Below are 26847 nucleotides of genomic sequence, written 5' to 3' on the forward strand. Positions count from 1 at the left end.
AGTGTGCACACAGCACTCAACAGGGCCCTGGCTTTGAGCTGAAGCTCCAGGCGCACACCAGCAGCAGTCACTCAGAACACTGGTTTAGGGCCCAGGGCCAGGCATGCCTGGGGTATCCCAGGCTGTGTACAGATGGGTACCCTTCTCTCTTGGTTGCCACTTATGTGCAAGACCCTTCACCACCAGGACCCATTCCCCTGTGCCCCACCCCCTATATTTTCAGACCCCATCCTGCTATCAAACACTGCCCCCCTGGCTCTTCCCAGCCTTTCCCATCCATGAGTCTGCCGGCCCCACTCCACTCACGTGGCTGTGGTAGCCACAGACCTATATGTCCAGGCCCCAGCCCTACCCCGTCTTTCCTCCCTGTCCTCTAAGGATCCTGCAGGCCCTCCCTCTCTTATGTATCAACTCTGGATCCTCTGAGGCCCCATCTCTACTGTATCTCCTCAGTGTCCCCTCCAAATGGGTTGGGCTAGGGATGCCTGGGTGGCTCAGCAGTTGAGCGCCTGCCTTTGGCCCAGGGCATGATCCTGGAGTCCCAGGATCAAATCCCACATTGGGCTCCCCGCAGGGAGCCTGCTTCTCCCTCTGCCTATGTCTCTGCCTCTCCCTGTGTCTCTCATGAATAAATAAAATCTTTAAAAAATAATAAATAAATAAATAAAACTTATAAAAAATGGGTTGGGCTCCTGCAGGAACTAGCTGCAGCTTCTCCGTCCTCCCCAGCTCCTAGAGGGAACCTTTGCCCTGCCTCAGGCCCCGCCCCCTCCTGCTTCTGAACCTCCGGCTCCTGCAGGTGCGCCCAAACACGCGGGCGCCCGGGGCAGCGAAGCCCTGCGACTTGCGGGGCCTTGGCGTGGTTCGTGGCCACATTCAGGCCCTTCTGTTCTGGCTCCTTGGGCTGCTGGTTGGGCTGTGGGCGGTGCGCGGGACTCCGCTTAGCCACCGAGGCTCGCAGTTTCGAGTGAGAAGTGTCAGGCCTCCGTGGGGCGGGAGCGGGGAGGCGGGCGCCTGCTGAGTCCCTGTGCTTCTAGCTGGGCTTGGGGCGCCTAGAGTCGCCCAGGTCCCCGGAGCTGGAGCTGGGCCCAGAGGAGCGGTCAGGAGAAGTCTGGGCCCACAGGCAGCGTCTCTTTCCCAAGGAAGGAGATGTGTCAGACCCCAGGCAGTTTCTATCGGGAGGGACTACGGAGAAGGCTAGAGTGAGAACAGAAAGAGAGGCGGAGAGAGCTGAACAGAAATAGAAGAAATAGAAGCTGAGACCCTAACCCGAAAGGAGATAGAGACAAGAAGAAGCTGTGTGAGGGTTAGAAATGCATTCGGGGTGCAAGGGGGGTGCCTGGGTGGCTCAGTTAAGCATCTGCCTTTGGCCCAGGTTGTGATCTCAGGGTTCTGGGATTGAGGCCCATGTGGGGTTCCCCACTCGGCGAAGTGTTCTCCCGCTCCCTCTGCCCCACCCCCTTCTTGTGCTTGCTAGCTCTTTGCTCTTGTGCTGTATCTCAAATAAAATCTTTCAAAAATAAAATAATAAAAATAAATAAATAATCTTTAAAAAAGAAAAAAAATGAAATGCAGGTGGGGGCGTGGGAATACCCTCAGCATCAGATGGAGGCAAACACAGGGAAGAAGGCCAGGTGGCGGAGTAGTTGTGGGCTGGGCTGAAGGGCCCCCCTTCCATTACCCTCTGGCTGAAGGGCCTAAGAGAAGCACAGAGGAGCCCCACCTGCATTCTTTCTCACTCTTCTCTCTGATTTAATCCCATCTGCTTCCCACAAGGATTTCATGCCTCTCCCTCAGGTTCTTCTTCCAGTCTTCTTCCTAGCCTCCCTCACCCCTGAGCTCCAAGTTGGCCTCCATCTGTCTTGGTCCATCTCCCAGCCCTTCTTCCCCATTTCTCTACTCAGATCTCCCAGGCTGGTGGCTCTCGTACTCCCTGTGGCCCCTGGGTTTGCCATCCACCGACAAGCGTGGGGTGGGAGGGCAGGGACAGGATCTGGTAGACCAGGATGGTTAGTGAGGTGGACACAATCAGGGAAGTAAATACGTGGTGCCGGCCCTGACAGTGGGGTGGGGAATCACTGCCTCAGGCAGAGACCTTGTGAGGCTGGAGAGAGACATGAGGAAATCAGACACAGAGTAGAAAGAATAGGGACAGAGCTCAAGAGAGGGACCAAGACAAAGTGAAGCCAGGGTTGATGGAGATATCAAAGGAGAGAGATGCCAAGAAAGAGGAAAAAACGGTAGGCCAAGTGAAAAAGATGAGGAAAGAGAAAACGTTAAGAAGGGAGACAGACGAAGTTTGGGAGAGTCAGGGCCCCTGGGTGGCTCAGTGGGTTCATCATCTGCCTTCGGCTCAGATCATGATCTTGGAATCCTGGAATGGAGCCCCACGCTGGGCTTCCTGCTCAGCAGGGGGTCTGCTTCTCCCTCTGCCTCTCACCGTGCTCCTTCTCTCTCTCTCAAATAAATAAATCTTTAAAAAAAAGATTGGGAGAGTCAGACAGACAGTGGGGGCGGGGAGAAATGGGCAGAGAGAGAACAAAATAAGTGAGAGAAAGAAAGAGCAGAGAGAGGGAGAGAAAAAGCAAGAAGAGCCATGAGAGTTGGACACACACACCTTACACTGCATCTGGGAGTTGCTGGTCTGAGTATTCTTATTTTATTTGTTTTCTTTGTGGCAGTTGGAGACCCAGGCCTGACTGGGCAGGGCAGCTCCAGCAGCCCCAGCCCCCCAGGTCATCGAAGGGGGTGGGAGGGCAGCCTCCCCCAGGGGTACACCTTATAAAAGCAATGCTCTGATGTTGTCGAGGATGGTGTCAAGGAGCCCATTTTGGGCCAACCTCTGCAGCTGACCAATGGGAGCCATCTTCTGGGGAATCTGCAGTGTCACCAGATTATCCACAAGCATGGGTAGAAGAAGAAGGATGTGCCAATGATCCCTTTTGAGGGGACAAAGAAACCTTCCTTTTGTTACCCTCATATACATATGAGGAAACGGTAGGCACCAAGAGGTAAAGCCCCCTGCCCACGGTTCTACTGCCTGAAAGTGGCAAAGCTGGCATCTAAAAAATTTTTTTATTTATCCAGGAGAGACACAGAGAGAGAGGCAGAAACACAGGCAGAGGGAGAAGTAGGCTCCGTGCAAGGAGCCAAACATGGGACTCAATCATGGGACTCCAGGATCACACCCTGAGCCAAAGGCAGACACTCAACCACTGAGCCACCCAGGCGTCTCAAAGCTGGTATTAATGTCCTTATTTATAGTGCTTAGAGTTCGAGAGATGTGTTTTGCACCATAATTTCCAACACATTATCAATCATCATCACAGGTGTCACTGCAGGGTTTCACAGGCCATGACAACAATTTCTGAGCTCCCTTTGTTAAAGTAATAATCTCAAGGACTGACTTCATGGAGGTCAGGTTGGCAGCAATCTTGGGCATTCACACAGGCATCTTCTGAGATGATCATGTGCATTCAGTTTAATAATGTTCATCAGGGCTGCCTGGGTGGCTCAGTCAGTGAAGCGTCTGCCTTCAGCTCAGGTCATGATCCCAGGGTCCTGAGATCGAGTCCCACATCGGGCTCCCTGCTCAGTGGAGAGTCTGCTTCTCCCTCTCACTCTGCCTGACGCTCCCCCTGCTTGTGCTCGCTCTCTCTCTCTCTCTGTCAAATAAATAAATAAAATCTTTCCAAAAACAAAAAAAATCATCATATTTGACCCTTCTAATGTGCACTTTTTTGTAGGTATGTCTCATTAAAGAGTTAAATATGAACTAGAACTACATGTATCAACATGGATCATTCTTGAACCTGCAGTATGAGACAGAAGAAGGAAAGTTGAAGACTACTATGTAGTGTATAATATCTTTGTAAACACTTGCAAACAATATATGCAATTCATGGATTGCTAATTACATGATGAAAGAATAAAAAGATGCAAGGGAATGGTCAATAATAAACTCAGTATTGCATTTATGTCAAAGGACAACAGAGGGTAGAATTGAGTAGAAAGACATAACCTAGTAGGTTTCAACTAGAGCTGAAATATTTTCTCTTTTTTTAAGATTTTATTTGGGGCACCTGGGTGGCTCATTTGCTTAAGCATCTGCCTTTGGCTCAGGTCATGATGCCAGAATCCAGGAATTGAGCCCTGCATCAGGCTCAGAAGGGAGTCTGGTTCTCTTTCTCCCTCTGCCCTTCTCCCTGCATGTGCTCTCTCTCATAAAATACTTAAAAATTTTTTTTTAAATACTTTAAAAATGTAAAATTATTTTTAAAATTAAAAAAATTATTTATGAGAGAGAGGGAAAAAGAGCATAGGTAGGGGGTAGGGTCAGAGGGAAAGGGAGAAGTGGGCTCCCCCCTGCCGGTCTCAATCCCAGGATCCTGGGACCCTGACCTGAGTCGAAGGCCGATGCTTAACTGAGCCACCCAGGCACACCTGAAATATTGTTTCTTTTTTTTTTCTTTTTTTTAAAAGATTTTATTTATTAGAGACAGAGAGAGAGAGAGAGGCAGAGAGGCAGAGACACAGACAGAGGGAGAAGCAGGCTCCATGCAGGGAGCCTGACGTGGGACTTGACCCCGGGTCTCCAGGATCACGCCCTGCATATATATATATATCTGTTAACAGTTTTTTTATGTTAAATACCATGGGACAGGATTGTAAGGATGAAAAACTCAGTCAACAACTGCCTCACAAGGGATAAGAAAAATTCTGCCATATTAGCAAAGGTAAAGGAGAAAATCTACACTGTAAGAGGCACCATTTCCCCACAGAATACCTCTTGGCATTTCCTGAATGAGTGGGATTAGCAATCTAAATAAATCATATTTCAAGAGGTAACAGCAATAGATAAAATTTAAAGGGATTATTAAAATAACATTTACAAGACCCTGAACAATTCTTGAACTCTTATTAAAACCACAAAGAAAGGACAATTCTTTATTTATGAATTTCATAAAGGACTGAACGTGCAACTGACATCTGCTAGTGATGATCTGGTAATATACAATTTGTCCAGGAGCCGAACAGTTTGTTTTATTGTGTTTTCTAACCATAAGAGATGTTTTTTTGTTTTTTTTGGTTTGTTTTGTTTGTTTTTTCCATAAGAGATCATTAAAGGCAAAGCCTATGTGATGCTGTACACACACACACACACACACACAGGTCATCGTGGGCCATACTACCAATGAAAAGGTAGGTAAACAAATCTTTTTCTGGTCAAGAGAAAAAAAAATAGTACTCTGCATGCTTCACTCTACAAGATGAACTTCCTAGAAAGAACCCGATGAAAATGGCTGCAATTACAAAAAGGGAAGGAGGAGGACTGGAGACATTATCTCTGAAGGATGCAGCTGAGGTTGATCCATGTTTATCCGAATGTGCTACCTTTCTGAGCCTTAAACCTTCATCTCTCAGATGTCAGTTTTCTTCTGATAGTTTCATCATTTCTCCTTGAAGTCTTTTACATTCTTCCATGAGTTTCCTTGTTTCAGTATCGTTGAGTGAAACACTATGTGGTTTTGGAATGGGTTCATCTTGTTTAGAGGCATTCAGTGGAACAGTTTTTGCTAGGTTCCAGCTCATTCAATTTATCATTTCATTCCAAATACACATATCAATTTTTTTTTCACATCTCAATTTAGAATCCATTAATTCATCAGGTTTTCCCTCTTTCCACACAGCTTCCATATCTGAAGTGTTTGTGTTGTGCCCAAGATTGCGAATCTGAGAAACCACCAAGGAGCCGACACCGATGCAAACACACGAGGGTTTATTTACAAGCTCGAGCCTGGGTCCAAGTATACCCGACACAGCGGAGCAGGGACCTGGACCCCGAGACTAAGAGGCGTAGCAGCTTTATAGGGGCCAGTGGCCAATGGGATTGTAACATACGCAGAAAGTTGCAGTCATGTCGGTCCACACGCAGGTGGCTGATTGAATTACATTTTACCCTATAGTATCCATTTGAGCTGGCCTATTACTTTGGTCAGAATTGGCGCGCAGTTTTGGCGGGCACAAGGCAGAGTTACATTGTTATGAGCCGGTTTCCATAAGGGTGTGCTCAGCGGCTTGACTAGGGTGGGGCAGCGCCTTAAGTAATAAGCAGGTCATGTGGGGGTCATACAGGAGGTGGCGGGTGCAGCACAAAATGGAGTTAGTCCTGCTCTGCTTGTCCAGGGTCAGGGGATTTTTGTTAAATTTCCTGGGTCCCACATTTGGTGGAGCAAAAATTGTACCATAAACTTGTGTTTACTCTTCTCATTGGGATCATAGTCAAAAAGGCTTGTAGCATTTCTGAAACAGTCACAGTCGACCTAGGGGCAATGATCCCGCTGTTAGGCCTCACGCAGTACTGACGAGGCAGTACCGACGAGGTACTGTAGCCTTCACCTTGAAACACACTTTCCTATCAGATGGATTTCGCAATTTAAGATTTGTGGGGACCACATCTGTGAAGGGGCCTGCTACTACCCGTCCCCGGGCTGACACAGAGCTCTCCTGCCTGCACGCGCTTGGGTCTCCGCCAGCACCGCCCGCCGGTCGGTCCTAACTGGAGGCCTTCTTGGGCTTCTCCGCCTCCCTGGAGCGCCTCGAACCTGACAGCCCCAGGCCCAACCAGTGACAAGGTGGGCGGCAGCCCTGTGCCGGGGCGGCTCCACCCGGGCCCTGCCCCAGGACCCTTGTCCCGGGCCGCAGCACAACTGCCTCACCCGGCCTCCCACCGCCTCTGACCGAGATTATAAGATTTTATTTATTTATTCTTGAGAGAGAGAGAGAGAGAGAGAGAGAGAGAGAGAGAGAGGCAGAGACACAGGCAGACGGAGAAGCAGGTTCCCTGCGGGGAGCACAACGTAGGACTCGATCCCAGGTCTCCAGGATCACGCCCTGGGCCAAAGTCAGGCACTAAACCGCTGAGCCACCCAGGCGTCCCTGTTGATATATTTTTAAAGATTGTATTTATTTATTTGAGAGCAAAAGAGAGCACAAGTAGAGGGAGAGGCAGAGGGAAGAGGGACAAGCAGACACCCCGCTGAGCACAGAACCAGACAAGGGGCTCAATCTCAGGATCCCGAGACCATGACCTGAGCCGAAGTCAGACCCTTAACCAACTGAACCACCCAGGCACCCCAGAAGTGTGTTGATTTTTTTTTCATTTTTATTTTTTTTATTTTTTATTTTTTATTTTTTTTTAATTTATGATAGGCACACAGTGAGAGAGAGAGAGGCAGAGACACAGGCAGAGGGAGAAGCAGGCTCCATGCACCGGGAGCCCGATGTGGGATTCGATCCCGGGTCTCCAGGATCGCACCCTGGGCCAAAGGCAGGCGCCAAACCGCTGCGCCACCCAGGGATCCCCTGATTTTTTTTTTTAAATTGAAGTTTAGTTGGGACGGTTGAGCTTCTTCTGCTTTCAGCTCAGGGCTTGATGCCAGGATCCTGGGATGGAGTCACCCATGGGGCTCCCTACGGGGAGCCTGCTTCTCCCTCTGCCCATGTCTCTGTCCCTCTCTGTGTGTCTCTCATGAATAAATAAATAAAATCTTTTAAAAATAATTGAAGTTTAGTTGACATACACTATCACATTAGTTCCAGGTGTACATAGTGATTCAACATCTATGTGTGATGCTATGCTGTCAAGTATAGCTACCTGTATCACCATACGAGGCCATTACAATACCGTTGACTAATATTCCCTATGCTGTGCCTTTCAACCCTGTGACGTATTCACTTCATAACTGGAAGCCTGTATGTCCCACTCCCCTCCACTCCTTTTTGCCTATTCCCCCCATCTCTTCCCCTCTGGCAACCATCAGCTTGTTTTCTGTTACCTTTTGCTATTAGAATTCCATTAAGTCTCTCTACTCTTTCTGAAATTATGGATGATAATAGCTATAGAGTTTGTAAATTAAAACTTCACAGGGTTTTTTTTAAGATTTTATTTATTTATTCATGACAGACAGAGAGAGGGAGAGAGGCAGAGACACAGGCAGAGGGAGAAGCAGGCTCCATGCAGGGAGCCCGACGTGGGACTCAATCCCAAGTCTCCAGGATCACACCCCGGGTTGAAAGTGGCACTAAACCGCTAGGCCACCAGGACTGCCCTTCACAGAGTTTTTTTTTTTAATAACAGAATTATTTAAATGAGTGCAATGTGTGTCCCTGTTACTGGAGAGAGAAGTTGAGATTCCCCATGTCAAATACAAAAGCAAGCAATTTCCCCTATCTTTACAGGAAAAGCTCTCTGGCCATGAAAAGCTCAGTTCGCCTAGGAAATAAACCACAGCCAGAATATGCTCATAACCCATTTGGAGGTGTTCAAAGGGGCCTTAAGTCTTGGGTTCCTATCCATGTCCTACCTTTATGGTTTTTGCCATGATTGTGTCATTAGAGATATGACATGACATTCAAAGGGACCATCTCAGAAAAAGCCTTAAAGTTACCCCATCAATGTTTCATTATCAAGGCCAATTTATCTCTGCTATTGTGGCTAATGTCACAAAGCATTTTTGCCACTTTCCATTCTTTCTATGGCTATCTCAAGCTACATAGAATAATGGCAAGCTATATAGAATTTCCTTCATTTGTTGTCCATTTTTTTTAAGATTTTATTTATTTATTCATGATAGACACACAGAGAGAGACACACAGAGGGGCAGAGACACAGGCAGAGACACAGGCAGAGGGAGAAGCAGGCTTCATGCAGGGAGCCTGATGCAGGACTTGATCCCGGGACTCCAGGATCATGCCCTGGGCCAAAAGCAGGCGCTAAACCACTAAGCCACCCAGGGATCCCCTTATTTCCCATTTATTTATTTATTTACTTATTTATTTTTTAAATTTTTTATTTATTTATAATAGTCACAGAGAGAGAGAGAGAGAGAGAGGCAGAGACACAGACAGAGGGAGAAGCAGGCTCCATGCACCGGGAGCCCGACGCAGGATTCGATCCCGGGTCTCCAGGATCACGCCCTGGGCCAAAGGCAGGCGCTAAACCACTGCGCCACCCAGGGAACCCTTGTTGTCCATTTTGATAAGGGTTCCTGAAGTGGCTTCAGATGAACATGAAATTATCTCTGTAAAAAGCTACTTATGTTACCTCCAAAAGTAGAGGGGAAGATTTTTGCTGCAGGAAAATACAATCAGATATGAACATACTCAAAAGAATTATTACAGAGGCGCCTGGACAGCTCAGTTGGTTAAAGATTAAAGCATCTGACTCTTGATTTCAGCTCAGGTCATGATCTTATGGTCTTGGGATCAAGCCCTAAATGGGGCTCTGCACTCAGTGTGTGTGGGGTGGAGGTGGGGGATGGTCTGCTTGGGGATTCTCTTGCTGGCGCAAGAGTGAGCACTCTCTATATTAAAAAAAAATACAGAGTGGCCGGTTAGCTCAGTTGGTTAGAGCGTGGTGCTAAAAAAAAATACAAAATAATAACAAATTTTATTTTTTTATTTTTATTTTTTTAATAACAAATTTTAAAAGAGACGGGACGCCTGGGTGGCTCAATTAGTTGGGTGGCAGGCTCTTGGTTGCAGATCCAACATTGGTCTTGAGGTCCTAGTTTTGAGCCCTGCATTGTGCTCTGTGCTCATTGGGGAATCTTCTTGAGGATTCTTTCTCTTCTCCCTCTGCCCCTCCCCGCCCCAGTGGTGTGCTCTCTCTCTCATAAATAAATAAATAAATAAATAAATAAATAAATAAATAAATGTTTTAACAAAACCTTGGGTGGTTCAGTTGGTTAAGCATCCAACTATTGATTTTGGCTAGGGTCATGAACTCAGGGGTGTGGGATGGACCCTCTCCCCCTAGAGGAGGCTCTGCCCTCAGCTCAGAGTCTGCTTGAGATTCTTTCTCCCTCTCTCCCTCCTACTCTGCTCCTCCCCCTGCTTGAGCTCGCTTGCTCTCTCTTAGATAGATAAATAGATAGACAAAATATTTTTTTTAAAAGTCAACACTCGGCAGCCCTGGTGGCACAGCAGTTTAGTGCAGCCTGCAACCCAGGGTGTGATCCTGGAGACCCTGGATCGAGTCCCACGTCAGGCTCCCTGCATGGAGCCTGCTTCTCCCTCTGCCTGTGTCTCTGCCTCTCTCTCTGCATCTCTATGAGTAAATAAAATCTTTAAAAAAAAGTCAGCACTGATTAGTCCCCAAATACAGAAATGAAAAGAAGGGTGTCTCCTTTGTTAAATAAAATGATCTCTCTCTTAGATAGATTAAACAAGCCATCTCTTCATGTGGATTTGTGCCCTTTTTGTTCTTTTTTTAATTTTATAAATTTTGTTTTTTAAGTAAGCTCCATGCTCACTGTAGAGGTCAATGCGGGGCTTGAACTCATGACCCTGAGATCAAGACGTGAGCTGAGATCAAGAGCTGGACACTTAACCAACTGAACCACCCAGGTGCCCCAGCTGCCCTTTTTGTTCTAAGGCATCCCTCAAACAAGCAATCTTGTTCATGGCAGAAGTTTCCTGAAGTAGTAACTGCAATTTCAAAATTTCCCTGGTGAAATTATGCCAGTTCCAGTTAACTAAACATATGTATTGATGTTTCGGTGAAAAAACACGAAGGACACAGGTGCTTGGCCTGAGAAGATCCCGTGAGAATTGCAATGCTCCATCAGGGTGGTGCTTGTGTAACTGGCATCTCCAGATTCTGGCTAAAGGCCAATCGTCATGATCATGGGCCAGGAACAAAAACCCTCCTGACTGAGCAGATGAAACTAAACAAAGCAATTCTCAGGGACACAAAGACAAGACTGAAGAAGAAATTCATGTAAGTTTTGTTTGTTTTATTGTGGTGAAATACACATAACATAAAATTTACCATCTTTACCACTTTAAGTGTACATTTCAGGAGTATCAAATGTGGTCATAATATTGTGCAACTATTACCACCATCCATCTCCGTAACTTTTCGTCTTATAAAACTGAAACTTCAGGGGTGCTTTAGTGAATCAGTTGGTTACATATCTGCCTTTGACTTGGGTCATGATCCCAGGGTCCTGGAATTAAGCCTTGTGTGGGCTTCCCTGCTCAGCGGGGAGTCTGCTTGTTCCTCTGCACCCCTCCCCCCGCCGCCTTTGCTCCCCCCCCCACTGGTGCTGGAGCAAGCACACATGCTCTCTTTCTCTCTCAAATAAATAAATCTTAAAAAAAAAAAAACAACAACTAGGGGGTGCCTGAGTGGCTGAGTCGGTTAAGCGTCTGCCTTCGGCTTAGGTCATGATCCTGGGGTCCTGGGATGGAGCCCACCTCAGGATCCCTGCTTAGTGAGGAGTCTGCTTCTCCCTCTCCTTCTCCTGGCCCCCCACTCCCTGCTCGTGCTCTCTCTATCTCTCTCTCAAATAAATTAATACAATCTAAAAAAAAAAAAGTTAAAAAAAAAAACCCTGAAACTCTACTCATTAAACACTAACTCCCTATTCTCCCCACCCCCCAGCCCCTGGTAACCCATCATTCTACTTTCTGTCTCTATGATTTTGACTATTCTAAGTACCTCATATAAGTGGACTCATTCAGTATTCTTTTGGGGACTGGCTTATCTCACTTAGCATAATGTCCTCAGTGTTTATTCATGTTGTAGCGTGTGTCAGAATTTCCTTCCTTAAAGGCTGAATAATATACCATTGTGGGTATATATCACATTTTGCTTATCCATTCATCCACCAATGGATACTTGGGTTGCTTCCATGTTTACCTGTGGTGAATAATGCTGCCACGAACATGTGTGTACAAATAATCTATTTGAGACTGCTTCCACGTAAGATTTTCTTTTTTTTAAATTGGATTTATTAGCTCCTTGCAATGAGAGAGACCGCACGCCATGGGGAACCATGGAGTATCTGAAAAAGGGGTGTTGGAAGTAAGTGATTATGGGATTTGAGCCTATGTTAGATGGTTTTTGTGGTTTTCAGGGTAGGGTCTTGCACTTATTTTGTTAAATTTGTTTCTAAGTGTTTTTATTCTTTTTTAAAAAGATTTTTATTTTTATTTTTTTTAAGATTTTATTTATTTATTTATTTATTTATTTATTTATTTATTTATTAAAATCTTTTTTTTAAATTTTTATTTATTTATGATAGTCACACAGAGAGAGAGAGAGGGAGGCAGAGACACAGGCAGAGGGAGAAGCAGGCTCCATGCACCGGGAGCCCGACGTGGGATTCGATCCCCGGTCTCCAGGATCGCGCCCTGGGCCAAAGGCAGGCGCCAAACCACTGCGCCACCCAGGGATCCCCAAGATTTTATTTATTTATTCATGAGAGGCACAGAGAGAGAGAGGCAGAGATACAGGCAGAGGGAGAAGCAGGCTCCACGCAGGGAGCCTGATGCGGACCGATCCCGGGGCTCCAGGATCACGCCCTGGGCCGAAGGCAGACACTAAACCGCTGAGCCACCCAGGGAGCCCTAAAAAGATTTTTTTATTTATTCAGGAGAGACACAGAGAGAGAGAGGCAGAGACACAGGCAGAGGGACAAGCAGACTCCTCACAGGGAGCCCGATGTGGGACCCGATCCAGGGACCCCGGGATCACGCCCTGAGTCAAAGACAGACGCTCAACTGCTGAGCCACCCAGATGTCCCCGTTCTTTTTGATGGTATTGCAAATGGAATTGTTCCCTTTTGTTTTTGGATTGTTCATTTGCAGTGTGTAGAAATACAACTGAGCTTTATAATATTGATCTTATATCCTGCAACCTCGCTGGTCTCATTTATTAACTCTAATGATTTTGATGTGAATTCCTTAAGATTATCCATGTAAAAGGCCATGCCATTTGCAAATGGAAATGATTTCACTTCTGCCTTTCCACTCTGGATGCCTTTTTTTCTTGCCTAAGTGTCCTGGCTAGAACCTTCAGTACGATGTCAAGTAGAAGTGAGAGGGAATATCCTTATCTTTCTTTCTTTTTTTTAATTAATTAATTTATTATTATTATTTTTAAAGTAAGCTCTACACCCAATGTGAGGCTAGAACTCACCACCATGAGATCAAGAGTCATATGCTCTATGGACTGAGCCAGCCAGGCCACCCTTGGAACATCCTTGTCTTGATCCTGATCCCTGGGGAAAAAGCTTTCAGTCATTCATTGTTAAGTATGTTGTTAGCTGTGGGGTTTTTTTTAAAAAAGATTTTATTTATTTATTCATGAAAAACACAGAGAAAGAGGCAGATACATAGGCAGAAGGAGAAGTAGGCTTCCTGTGGGGAGCCCGATGTGAGACTCAATCCCAGGACCCCAGGATCATGCCTCGAGGCAAAGGCAGACACTCAACCACTGAGCCACCCAGGCGGCCCTGTGGGGTTTTGTCCTTTATCAGGTTGAGGACTTCCTCTTCTATTCCTAGTTTGTTGATACGTGTTACTTCTCAGCTTAAAACAACAGACTTACAACAACACTAACTCTCAGTTTCTGTGGGTCAGGACTCAGGACATGGCTTAACTGGGATATCTGCTTAGGGTTGCACAAGGCTGAAATGAAGGTGCTGACAAGAGCTGCAGTCTCATCTAAGGCTTGACTGGGGAAGGATCCAAGCTCACTCTGGTCATTGGCAGAATTGGTTCTTTGCAGGGGGAGGACTGGGGGCTTTGATTTCTTGCAGGCTGTCATCCGGAGGCCACCTTCAATTCCTAGAGACTAACCGATCTTTCTTGCCATCTGAAGTTCCCAAAGTGGCCCCTTGCTTCATCAAAGCTAGTAAGGGAGTGGGAGTCACCTCATGACAAGAAGGTCATTTTGATAAAGTAGGCAGTTAGCTAGACATGAACTGGAGGCAAAGGTGGTGATAAATAGGTGACACTTTAGAAGCCTGAAGGGACAACACTCTGACTTTGTGGCTTCTAACATCCTTGCCTTAAAGCTTCTAATACCCTGGGGCTGACAGGCCAAGAGCCATAGGTGCAGAATATGTGCTTTCTTCTTCCACTTCTGCCCTAGGGTAACCTATACTTTCATCATAATATATTTACATTATATATTACAACGGCCAGAGTGGCCCAGGGTCCAGCCACCAGTCTGCGCCCAGTTTCAATGTGCCTCCCTCCACTGTAGGGAAAAATAGCCATAACAGTTCCAGCAAGAACCTTGTAGGGCCCAAAACTCTCCCTCTCAACTGGTAGGAGGAATTCCTTAGATGATAGAAACAACCTCAGTCAGAGATCACTAGCTATGACCCACAACCTATACGACCATAAAAAGAAAAGGCATCCCTAACCCCAGTTCAGTTGCCACCTCCGGGCCTGCCCACTCTCCATTCTTGAGAGTGTACTGTCCTTAATATGCTGCTTTGTGCTTGCTACCTTCCCTGGGGCTGTCTCTATTCGAGTGTGGATCCTCATGTAAATCTCTTATGGGGAATCCAAGAACCAACACCTCCATTCACCCAATGTAGTCTCTCCTGCAACAATTCCAACCTCATTTCTAACATAATTATGTACATGTAATCACATATATCTGGTCCCCTTTGGTCATGCACACTTTCAAAGGGGAGGGGATTACGCAAGATTGTGGACACCAGGAGACAAGGATCATGGGAACCACCTTAAACAAGTGTCCATCACACCATCACTGGGTACATCATTTTCAGGTCCATAAAGGCATGTGTGTGATGGTTTTCTTTGTAAGTTGTTTGTAACACCGAAGAGCTGGAGACAGAAAATCGATGGATGAGATATACTCACAGCAGCATAAACGGATCTTTCTTTCCTTCACTTTTAATTTGTGCTGTTACCATACTTTAATTTCTGAATGAAAATATCTTTATTTTTTATCTGATTATAATATTCACTGCCACACTTTTTCAGATAACAGAGAGAAATGTAAAGGAGAAAGTGACAAACCATTATTTATCTCCCCACCCAGAAATTATCACTAACACTCCCTCCCCAACGTTTTTTTGCCCAACGTATAGACAAATTTCACCGAAGTTCTGTTTCCTTTGATGCATCATTTTAAGTGGCTTGAAGTCCTTTCTGGAACAATATATGGATAAAATCTATTCGATTCTGTATCTATGCTCACCCCCAGTGGCGAGTAACTGTTTATCCAGCGAACAAAGTCTTCTATCTCCTCCTCAGGGAGGGCGGGGTGGGGACCAGACCCCTTTCCACTCCATTGAGTCAATTTTGCCTGCTTATCTGCTATGGGACCGCGAGGTCTGTTGCCCCGGCAACTGCCCTTCGACTGCCATGGCAACCGCCAGCGCCTGCTCCAGCTCACCACCTTGCCCCTCGGGCATCTCCATGGCGACGGGTAGGATGGAGGCGCTGCTGGAGCTCCCAGGCTGCGCCTGCGTGGAGTGGCGGGAGAGGGGGTGGGCAGGGGAGGGCCGGGCCCCCCGGCGTGCGCAGCCGCAAAGCTCCGCAGCCTTGCCCGCTCGCCCAGGCGCTGCGCATTTGCCAGCCAGTCCGCCCGTCCGGAGCCCGGCTCGCTGGGGCAGCATGGCGTGGTCGCCGCTGCTCGGCGGGCCGCGGGCCGGGGGCGTCGGCCTTTTGGTGCTGCTGCTGTTGGGCTTACTTCGGCCGCCTCCCGCGTTCTGCGCGCGGCCGGTAAAGGTGCGACACCGGTCGGGCGCGGGGTGGGGGTGGGGGTGGGGGTGGGCAGGAGGGTGCTGCGGGCGAGGGTGTGTGCTCGGCTGCTGGCCCCTCGTCCTCGCTGGCCCGTGCCTGCTCCTGGACGTGCGGGGACATCGGCCAGGGTGGCCCGGGGTGCAGCCGCCGGTCTGCGCCCAGACCGCGCGGGGCTCGGTCTCTGGGTGTGCGAGGATCGGCTGGCAGCCACGCCCTGGCCACCCTTGGCACCTGGCGCGGGCCGGCCTCGCCCGGGGCGCTGTCCAGGACACTAGTGCGCATTAAGGAAGGGGGTGCGCGCACGGATCTGCGTGCGCGAGATGCGATGACAGGCGTGAGAATGTGGTGGCCCTGTGAGTGCGCGTCTTTTGATGTGAGCGCTTCCGAGCGCCGGTACAGAGGTGCGATCGTGAGTCTGGGTGTGCTGTGTGTGATGCCGGCTGTGTTCTTGCGTTTGACTTGTCTCAGTGACGCCGTGTGAGTGTTTGTGAATCCTATGTTATGGCTGGCCTATGGGCGTGTCAGTGTGTGTGTGAGATTTCGTTTTTTAGGTGGGAGTGGTCTTTGCATCCACATGTGTGCATCCCATTTTGGTTCTGTTGGACTAGGATTTTGTACGCGTGTTCCCAAGGCTGTTTCAGACTGTCTTTTTATGCAGCTGTGTCATCGTGGGGAGAGGAGCCATGATGTTTCTGCTGCATTGTGTCTTTAAGGGTGGTGCATGTCCTTGCATCTGGGTAGCTTGGGCATCGTAGCCGCAGGAGCAGCCCTGTATGTGAACGTGTGCAGTTCCTTGTGTGTGGATGCGGCACGTGTGACATCCCAAGGCCTGCTAGTCCACCAGAATATATGTGAGGCTCTGATTGCTGAGTGTGTGATTCCCTAGGGGCTGAGGGGTGGTGGGTGTCCAGGGCACTTGGAACATATCATCCTCCAACTCATCAGGGCTGTCTGTGTCAAGGATGGAGGATCTTTTTATTTTTTATTTTTTTATTTTTATTTTTTAATTTTTTTTAAATTTTTTTTTAAATTTTTATTTATTTATGATAGTCACAGAGAGAGAGAGAGAGAGGCAGAGACACAGGCAGAGGGAGAAGCAGGCTCCATGCACCGGGAGCCTGATGTGGGATTCGATCCTGGGTCTCCAGGATCGCACCCTGGGCCAAAGGCAGGCGCCAAACCGCTGCGCCACCCAGGGATCCCAAGGATGGAGGATCTTAAAAAATTATTAAATATTTGATATATGACATAATATAGTTAATATACACGTATGATGTAAGGAATGATGATAATTAATAACCCCTGTGTGTATCCACCACTCAGTTGAAGAAATAGAGCGTGACCAATAGTTAGAAGCCCCTGGGGGCCGCTGCGCACAGCATCCCTCCTGCTCCATAATCATTATCCTCTTTTCTGTTCATCAATTCCTTACTTGTGTTTGTAGCTTATCACATATATATGTATGTCTAAATAATATGTTATTTCACCTTTCCTCATAGAAATGGAATCATACCAGGCATCGGGCCCTTTGTGGTCACTAGGGGTCACTAGGAAGTCATCAGGGTGGCTGCTAGTCGTAGGCCGCCTGCAGTGGCATTCTATAACTTGCTTTTTTTTTTTTTTTTTTGGCTCTGCATTGATAGTGAGATGCGTGCACCATCCACATTTCCGCATTGAAGTGTGTGGCTATAATTCATTTATCTTTATTGCTGCATAATATTTTATTTTCTTTTTTTAAAAAGATTTATTTATTTATTCATGATAGACACATAGAGAGAGAGGTGGAGACGCAGGCAAAGGGAGAAGCAGGCTCCATGCAGGGAGCCCGATGTGGGACTCGATCCCAGGACTCCAGGATCGCGTCCTGGGCCGAAGGCAGGCGCTAAACCACTGAGCCACCCATGGATCCCCAATATTTTATTTTCTGAGTATATCATCAATAAATGAGTATATTATGGTTGACAAATGCATTCTCAATATATCAGTAGACATTTGGGTGGTTTCCAGGCTTTCTCCCCCACTCTGCCCACTTCCTTGATGTCACAAATAGTGCCTATGTGATTTTTCACGAACTCATGTCCAGTATAGTGTGTACAAAAACTATAGCACCCCAGGAGTGGGTCACAGGATTTGTGTATCTTTTTAGATGTTGCCAAATTGTTTTTTTAAAGTCATGTTGGCAATTGAATTCCCACCAGCAATGTATGAGAGTTTCTGTTTTTCCCACCCCCCTGTCAACATTGGACATTATTGGGTAGTTTAAGTTCTGGCAATCTTTTGGACAAATTATGCATACTACCTCACTGGCACTTTAATTTGCATTTTCCTGATTACTAATGAGGCTCACAATTTTTCATATATTTAGTAACTATTTTTGTTTCCTTTTTAAAAAAGATTTTATTTATTTATTCATGAGAGACACAGAAAGAGGGAGAAAGAGAGGCAGAGACCTAGACAGAGGGAGAAGCAGGCTCCATGCAAGGAGCCTGGATCCCGGGCTCACGCCCTGAGCCAAAGGCAGACTCTCAACCACTGAGCCACCCAGGCGTCCCCTATTTATGTTTCCTTTTTTATGGAATACTTGATCATCAGTTTTCCCTATTTTTTAAATTTATTTTTTATCTAAATAATCTCTGTACCCCACGTGGGACTGGAACTTACGACCCCCAAATCAAGAGTCGCGTGCTCTTCCTGCTGAGCCAGCCAGGCACCCCTCCCTATTTTTGTATTAGTTTTTCTGTTTGCTTTTTACACATTTTTTTGGTATAATTCTAGATGTTCTAGGTGTTTCTTTTTCAATTCTTCACAGTCATTTTAATGGTCTTATGGTCTTTTGTTCCTTACTCATACTTTTGATACTGTCTTTTATTTCTTTTTTAAAAGATTTTATTTATTCATTCATGAGAGACAGAGAAAGAGAGAGAGGCAGAGACATAGGCAGAGAGAGAAGCAGTCTCCACGCAGGGAGCCCAATGTGGGACTGGATCCCGGGACCCCTGGGACCGCAGGATCCCACCCTGAGCGGAAGGCAGATGCTCAACCACTGAGCCACCCAGGCGTCCCTGTCTTTTATTTCTTTAAACCTTTTGAAATTGTTTCAAAACAGTCTAAATTGAAAATTAGTTACTGGGTAATTTATCCTACAGAAAGATTTACACATATGCCAAAAAATGTACGAACAAGGTTATTGATCCCAACATTACAAGAATAGCAAAAGATTGGGGGGCCACCTGGCTGGCTCAGTTGGTAGAACACCAGGCTCTTAATGGTGTTGTGAGTTTCAGTCCCATATTGGGACTGAAGTATAGAGTATATTTATATAGAGATTACTTAAAAAATAAAATCTTGGGGTGCTTGGGTGGCTCAGTCCGTTAAGCATCTGCCTTCGGTTCAGGTCATGGTCCTGGAGTCTTGTGATCGAGCCCCTTAGAGCCCCCTATCGGGCACCCTGCTCAGCGGGGAGTCTGCTTCTCCCTGGGCTCCTCACCTCACTCATGCTCTCTCTCTCTCAAATTAACAAATAAAATCTATAAAAATCAAAATATTTTTAAAAAGGAATAGCAAAAGATTGGAAACACTGTAAATGTCCATCAATCGAAGACTAGTTAAATATGTACATCCATACAAAAGGGATTCAATGCAGAGGTAAAAAAGGCAAAGAGGAGGAGAGAGAAGGAAAGGGGGGAGGGAGGGAACAAGAGAAGGAGAGGGAGGGAGGGAGGGAGGGAGGGAGGAGAAAGAAAAGGAAGAGAGAAAGATGTACTGAAAGTACTGATCTAGATATAGATTCGGAAATGCACGGTGTGGAACAGTTCGCTAACTTTTGCGTAAAACAAGTGAACGATAGGAACCTATAAAATGCAAATATGGTTCTTATAGTCCACAGCATCAATACAGACAAATCTATGGCTGTATATCCGCCATCACCACCTATAAAGAAACCCGTTCTCCAGCAGCTCTGGGGGAAATTCTGAATCACTAGGAAATTGTTGAGGAGGTTAGGGATCTAGGGGCCTTCAGCTGTCTTACGTGTGCCTGGACATATTTGGGACCCAGTGGCCTTAGGGGTGTCCGGGTATGAGGGGCCATGGTGCCTTGGCGGCATCTGGCGATGTCTGAGGTCCACCGGGCTCCCCCGGTGGGGTCCCTGGCCTGACCGCCGCTGACGTCTCCCTCTTCCCACGTCTTCCGGCAGGAGCCCCGCGGCCTGGGCGCAGCCTCGTCGCCCTTGGCCGAGGCCGGCGCTCCCCGCCGCTTCCGGCGAGCGGTGCCCCGGGGCGAGGCGGCGGGGGCCGTGCAGGAGCTGGCGCGGGCGCTGGCGCACCTGCTGGAGGCCGAGAGGCAGGAGCGGGCGCGCGCCGAGGCGCAGGAGGCCGAGGACCAGCAGGCGCGGGTCCTGGCGCAGCTGCTGCGCGCCTGGGGCGCACCCCGCGCCAGCGACCCCGCGCCGGGCCTGGAGGACGACCCCGAGGCGCCCGCCGCGCAGCTCGCCCGCGCCCTGCTCCGAGCCCGCCTGGATCCCGCTGCCCTCGCCGCCCAGCTCGTCCCCGCCCCGGCCCCGGCCGCGGCGCTCAGACCCCGGCCCCCCGTCTACGACGACGGCCCCGTGGGCCCAGAGGCCGAGGACGCCAGCGACGACACCCCCGACGTGGACCCGGAGCTGCTGAGGTGCCCCAGCGAGGGGGGCAGGGGGCGGCGCCTTCGTGGGGCGGGGCCCCTAGGAGGGAGTGAGGACCCGCACCCAGGGGCTGGGGCAGAGGTGCTTTGCCGGGGGGACTCTGGGGAACGGGACTCTTGGTCCCGGGGAGGGGGCTCCGCTGTCGGGTTTCTGGGAGGGGGGACTGGGAGGCAGGGAAACCAGAGGGTCTGGGATTGGAGGCCGGGACTGCTGGAAAGCAGTGGGCTGGGGACGCCTGGCTGCGGAGGAGGCTGCGGACGACCTGGTCCCCCGGCTGTGTGGGGTAGCAGGGCCATCTGGGTCCTAGGGCCGCGACGTTATTGCGCGGGCACGTTCTCACTGCCGCCCACTCCCGCTCTCCTGCAGGTACTTGTTGGGGCGGATCCTCGCCGGAAGCGGGGACCCCGAGGCTGTGGCTGCCCCGCGCCGTCTCCGCCGAGCCGCGGACCAGGATCTGGGCCCCGAGGTGCCCCCTGAGGGCGTGCTGGGGGCCCTGCTTCGGGTGAAGCGCCTGGAGACCCCTTCGCCCCAGGCGCCGGTGCGCCGCCTCCTGCCCCCCTGAGCCCCGGCAGAATCCTGCGCTCCTTGGGGCCCAGGACTGCCCCACCCCTACACCCCGACTGCTCCCTGTCGGCACATTGAGAGCGGCTTACCGGCTTACCGTCAGCCGCAGTTGCGGCCCTCGACCCCCAACATCCCCGCCTTTGGCTCCACAATAAAGAGATCTGAAGCAGCCGTATGCTTGTCCGAGTGGCTGTCTCTAGGGGGGCTGGTGGGCCCAGCGGTGATGACTGCCCTCAGACAAAGGCAGAGGGGCCCCTGTCCTGGTGGCACCTTAGAGTCCCCCGCCCCCACTCTGCCTCTCCTCACTGGGCGAGGCATCCATAAAGACAATAGCAGTAACCGGCCAGATCCTGTGCCCCACTCCAGAAGGCTTTGAGGACACTTCCAGAGCCTGCAGCACCGTTTTCCTGGGGTCCATCCTTCTGAGGACCAAGGGGTGGCTGAGGCCTGAGTGGCTGGAGCTGTGCTGGCTGCAGAGGCCACAGGCACACCTGAGTGCTTCCTGCTGCAGGCCAGCAGGAGCTAGGCCTTCCCAACGGACACATTCAGGCATGGGACTCCAGGTCGTAAGAGAGGGTCTTTGTCAAATCAGGAAAGTAGGGCGTATTTTACTTGCATTTGTTAGCTTGATTTGTAATATTTATTTATAGAGTAGAGGCTCGCTGTAGCTGTACTCTTACCCTTGGCCTGAAGGTATTGGGAATTATGGTGGCAGCTGATTTATGCTCACAGCCTTTGCACTGGCTATTCCCTCTGCCCCTAGTTACCTGCAAAAGTTTTTTTAAGATTGTATTATTTATTAATGACAGAGAGAGACAGGCAGAGACGTAGGCAGAGGGAGAAGCAGACTCTCTGTGGGGAATCCCATGACGGACTCGATCTTAGGACCCTGGATCAGGCCCTGAGCCAAAGGCAGAGGCTCAACCACTGAGCCACCCAGGTGCCACACCTTCAAAAGTTTTTACTCAAGTATCACCTACTCACTAGGGCTTTCCTTAACCTGTCGCTCTTTATTCCTACACTCGCTTTTAATACATAGCCTTATGTTGTATCTACGAGGGCAGGGATTTCTAAGTGTCTTGTTTGCCTCTACATCCTTTGCACCCAGAGCAGGGCCTGGCACACAGTGGCCTCTCCCCAACATTTCCTGAATGAAAGAATTCTCACAATTCAAGTAACAGTCTCCCCAGTTTCACTCCCACCCACGTAACACTTGGCACAGAGGCAGCTTTGAAGCCTGAGAACACCATTTATTTAATTTTGCACAAAATCTCTTAGCTTGCCAGTAACCGATACTATGCCCCACATTCCCAAATGCCCGTCACCAAATGAAAACCTCCCCAATAGAGGGATTCTTCTATCCCAACACACCAACAGTGTCCCACACAGCTGGTTGCTCTGGGGATCTCATGCCTAGGAACCACCACCCTGGCCTGGGGGAAGGCCACTTTTCTTGACCAAGAGCTTCAGGCCACGGAACAGCCACAGCGGCACATGGCCTTCTGGTGTCGGCTCTTATCTCCACTTGCCCCTGCCATGGCCTCCTTTGCCATGGCCTCCCGGACCTTTTGAATCTCATGAATGAGCAGGGTAAAGGCCTCTTCTACACCTTGCCGTGTCTTGGCTGAAGTTTCCACGAAGGGGGCTCCCCAGCTCTTCGCGAGGGCGGCAGCTGCAGCATGAGCATCTCCGGTGGTGGTCACAAGGTCACACTTGTTGCCCACAAGGACGAGGGGCTGGGTGTGGCGAGGGCCCCAGGTGGCCCGCATCTGCTGCAACTGGGCTAGAGACGAGGGGTCATCCAGGGCAAAGACACCCAGCACACCATCTCCAATAGCCACGCACTGATCACGCAGGGCCCTGTGAGTGGCCTGCCCCGCCGTGTCCAGCACATTCAGAATGCAGCCCCCGTGGCCCAGGGCCACCTCCTTCCAGTAGGAATCCTGGATCGTGGGGTCGTGGTCTTCCACGAAGCACTGGTGATTCAGCTGGATGGTGAGTGCACTCTTGCCCACGCCACTCGCGCCCACCACCACCGCCTTGTACTCGGGCAACTGCTTCCTGACACTCTTGGAGGGCGCCTGAGCCCTCTGGTTCTCCTCTCGGGAGCTAAGGCTCCACGTGCCCAGGCCCAGATCAAACATGTTAGGCTTTCTTGGCAGTGCCATCCCCTAGTGGGCAGCTCAGAGGAGGAATGTGGACAGCAGGCCCTGTGAAGGGAAGAGAAAAAACAAGACAAGGGTGCCTAGTTGTGTGCAAATCACCTTCTACTAGGCCATATATACACCTTATTTATGTTGTTTAATTTGTTTCATTCCTTCTATGTGAAGGCAGGGACTTTTATTTTATTTTAAAGATCTTATTTATTTATTCTGAGAGACAGAGACATAGGCAGAGGGAGAATCAGGCTCCCTGTGGGGAGCAGGATGTGGGACTGAATCCTGGGACCCCGGGATCACACTCTGAGCCAAAGGCAGACACTCAACCCTGAGCCACCCAGGTGCCCCAAGGCAAGGATTTTAAAAACAGCTTGATTTAGACATAATTTATATATCACAAAGTTAATCTCGTTCAAGTGCACAGTTCAATGTTTGTTTCGTTGTTTTTTTTTTAATTTTTTTTAATCGTTGTTTTTTTAAAAGTATATTCATACTGTTGTGCAACCATCTTCATAATCTAATCTTAAAACATTTTCATCACCCGGAAAAGAAAGTTCCTGCCCATTAGCAGTCCCTCCTTGTTCCAGAGGGAGGGTGGGGGTTTTGGTTAGTTTGGATTTTGGATTGTTATTGGATTGTTATCACTGCTGGTCTCCAGCCCACCACCGTGCTTGTCACATATTATATGCCAAGCAACATTCCTGTCCCCAGGGAGTTTGTATTCTAAAAAGTGGAGACAATAAACCAAACAAATCAGTAAATTATGAGATCGGTTAGCCATTAACATTAGAATTTAGTCTTTCTTACGTATGCAGCATGCGGCTATTGAGAACCCACTGTGGGGCAAGGACAAACAAGTGGGGAGAATAGTTAAAGCAGTTAACAAACCCTTGGCCCCCAGGAACATGACATACTAGTCAGGAAGACTCGACACCGAGAAAGATAAATCAGTAAAAACAGATGGAAACAATAGGTGATAAACACGCAGAAAATGCTTGGTTAATGTTAGGCCTCTTTATTATTATTTAATTTTCATGCATTATTTCCAGTGTTTTCCGGCAGGCCAGGCATTGTGATGGGTGTGGGGAAGGGAGGGGGGAGGTGAGGGGGTGGAGAAGGGGAAAGAACAAAATAGACTAAAATCCCTGCCCTTGGGAGGATTAGATTCTGGAAGTGAGGAGACAATCAACAACATAAGCAAGTAAATTATCATGCAGTTTGGAGAGGATGGGCACACAGCAGGTACTCAATTAGCGTTAGCTATTAATAGCAAATTACCATTAAACTTATTCAATACACATCCAGGTCCTGGTTCAGTGTGTGGCCTCAAGAAATGCATCATAATGACTGCTACCTGGAGTCTCTCTGGAAACCCGGGGAGAATGTCAGTTTGGGGGCAGACCTTGGGTTCGAGGTATCCACAGGGAGTTCTGTTGAATTTGGAATCTGGAGGTCAGGGTTGGGGGCAGGGAAGGTCCCAGATGGGGATCCAGCTGGGAGGTCCCAGGCCCAGAGAGACTCCGGGCAATAGTTATTAGATGCACTGGCCCAGAAAGAAGGGCGGCCCTAGTGAAGAGCGGTAAACTGTGGACAGAACTCTGGGGGGAGGGTCCCCGAACACTTGGGAGACAGAAAGAGGGGGACGATATAGCAGCAAGGACAGGCGAGGAGAGAGTGAGGGCGGAAAGCAGCGAGGAGGCCACTGCCCTGGTCCAAGGCCATCCATGGAGAGGTCAGAATCTGGCATATTCCTAGATTGGAACTAATTGACAGGATTTGCTCCAACAGTAAAAGGCGGTGTTGGGGGCAGGGTGTGGAATCAAGATTAATTCTCGAGTTTGGGGTTCGGCAGCTGGGAATCTGAGGGTGCCCTGGCCCGAGACCAGGGACAAGTGAGAGGGCTCTCCCTGTCTCCCTTGGCGACCAGCACCTGGAGCGGTAAGGAGCCGCAGGAATTCTTTCCAGGGAGCTCGGCCTGCAGCAGGGGAGCCGCCCGATGGCCTCCGCAACTCTTCCCACCACTCTCGAGAGGCTACCCTTCCCTACCCACCCAGGCCACTGTCAGCGTGGAACAGGGAGGCCCCGGCAAGCGACGTGGCGGTGGCGGTGACCTGCCCGAGGTCACACAGCCCGCGAGATCAGACCAGACCAATGGCAGAGGGGGGTCTGGCCCTTCCTGGGTGACACTGTGCCACTTTCTGTGGGTCGAGAGCTTACGAGCATCACCGTGGGGCCCTTGAGACCCTGTGACCCCACTTGGAGCCGGCTGGCCCAGGCCCATGTGGATTCGCCCGGATCCAGGGGTGCATGTTGGTGGGGGGAGGAAGGGGGCGGCGGCACCCGAGCGTGCACCCCTACGAGCCAAAACCCGAAACCGGTGCCAGACCAACGCTTCCCCTGACTCGGCCAGGGGAGGTGCAGATAGGGTCGCACGAGTTTCCCTTAAAGCTGTCCCCTGTGCTCCGGGCGGCCCAGCTCGTCCAGTTCTCCTTTCTAGGGGGCCGGGATCGCCCCAATCCCGAGCCTCGGGCCTGTAGCCCGGCTTCCTGCATGGTACAGCGACCCGCACCCAGGTCTGTCTCTTAGAGGTGGCTGAGCGAGGGGCTGGGAGTGGTCACTGGCCACTTGGAATGGGAGGAGGTAGGGGAAGGGTCCCCTCTCAACCTCCGTCGCGCTCCCTCAGCCCACAGTGGGAAAAGACCCCTGGCTCAAGCCTCAGGGGCTGGAGGCCCAGAGGCAGTGGCTCACCTTGGTCCTGGGAAAGGCCGGAGTGCTCGACCCGAACCTGCCGCAGCTCTGACAGGACAGAGGAAAAGACGCTCTCCCCCTGTCTCAGCAGGTGTGTGGTGGGGGGCGGGAGACAGGAGGGAGAACGCATGCGCAGCTGCGCTCCCAGGCCCCTACAATGGCACGCCCCCTCCCCGCCCCACCCCGCCCCGCCCTGGGGGTAGGCGTGGGGTCCAAGCCTCTGGCCAGCCACCTTGCACCAAGGAGGTGGTCTTGGGGATGCATGGAGTGAGCGGCGGGATCTGTTCCTGTACCCCCTGCTGCACCTCTCCCTTACCTTGCCCCTATCTGGGATGGGATTTCGTGTTTTTGGCGTGCGGAGCATGTCAAGTTTGACCTGAATGGCCAGACTTTGTTATATGTCTCAAGAGGGCCCCAAGCGGTGGCGCCTGGGCTGCCTCAAGCAGGCTTTTGGAAAGTAGCTTGGGGGAGAAGGTTTGGCTTGCTTCTGGAGGGAAAGAGTTGCAGGGGAGGGTTATTGTATCAGGGCCTTAGGAATCTGATTTGAAGTGGATGTGTGTCAAGCTCAAACATTTCCCAGACTCCCTTGCAGCTATGACAGCCATGTGGCACAGTTCTGACCAAGGAGATGTAAGTTGAGGTTGGTAGTGGGGAAGCCTCCAGAATGCTCTTTCAAAGATGGATGAATGATGGGGCTCTGTGGGTATCTTGGGTTCATAAGGTGGCCATGAAGAAAAGTCTAAGAAATCTTAACCTGGTCTCTTCTGAGTTGCCAAAGAAATTCTCAGTATATGGGAGAAATAAAACCCCCAAAGTATCCTCCAGTTCCTCATGCCTGGTCAATTATGGGCACTCTGTTCTGGGGGAAGTTACCCATGACCACTAAATCTGAGTATGTTAAACCTAAACCACACTGAAATCAGGACAAAAACACAGATGGGGAGAATGAAGCCTGGTGAGGACACTTCCTGTTAGTTGTCCCCCCTTCTCAGCCCAGGGTGTAGCTGAGACTGGCAGTGAGGCTATTTCTAGGGCAGGCATTCATTTGCTCAGGGATTCCACCATTTAATCTATAGCAGAGCCAGTCAAGCTGCTTGCCCTATTCCCAGTTAGTTTTTTGGA

General features: G+C 49.6%; 2 protein-coding genes and 1 pseudogene across 2 annotated transcripts; 1 reads left to right on the top strand and 2 right to left on the bottom strand.

Annotated features, from left to right (window-relative positions):
* Positions 1–5067: 5067 nt before the first annotated feature.
* Positions 5068–13618, bottom strand: LOC140628529 (vesicle-associated membrane protein-associated protein A-like; annotated as a pseudogene).
* A 1739-nt stretch (positions 13619–15357) lies between these two features.
* Positions 15358–20989, top strand: PCSK1N (proprotein convertase subtilisin/kexin type 1 inhibitor). The gene is made up of 3 exons (XM_072817469.1): positions 15358–15561; positions 19772–20244; positions 20621–20989. The coding sequence occupies exons 1-3, from the start codon at positions 15448–15450 to the stop codon at positions 20814–20816; spliced, it is 783 nt and encodes a 260-aa protein (XP_072673570.1). The 5' UTR covers positions 15358–15447; the 3' UTR covers positions 20817–20989.
* A 1058-nt stretch (positions 20990–22047) lies between these two features.
* ERAS (ES cell expressed Ras) lies at positions 22048–26828 on the bottom strand. Its single transcript, XM_072816249.1, has 2 exons — positions 25726–26828; positions 22048–23028 (listed from the first exon to the last, which is right to left on the bottom strand). The coding sequence occupies exon 2, from the start codon at positions 22984–22986 to the stop codon at positions 22285–22287; it is 702 nt and encodes a 233-aa protein (XP_072672350.1). The 5' UTR covers positions 22987–23028; positions 25726–26828; the 3' UTR covers positions 22048–22284.
* Positions 26829–26847: the final 19 nt, after the last annotated feature.

The sequence above is a fragment of the Canis lupus genome, chromosome X (genome assembly GCF_048164855.1).
Source record: "Canis lupus baileyi chromosome X, mCanLup2.hap1, whole genome shotgun sequence".
Classification (NCBI taxonomy): Eukaryota; Metazoa; Chordata; class Mammalia; order Carnivora; family Canidae; genus Canis; species Canis lupus.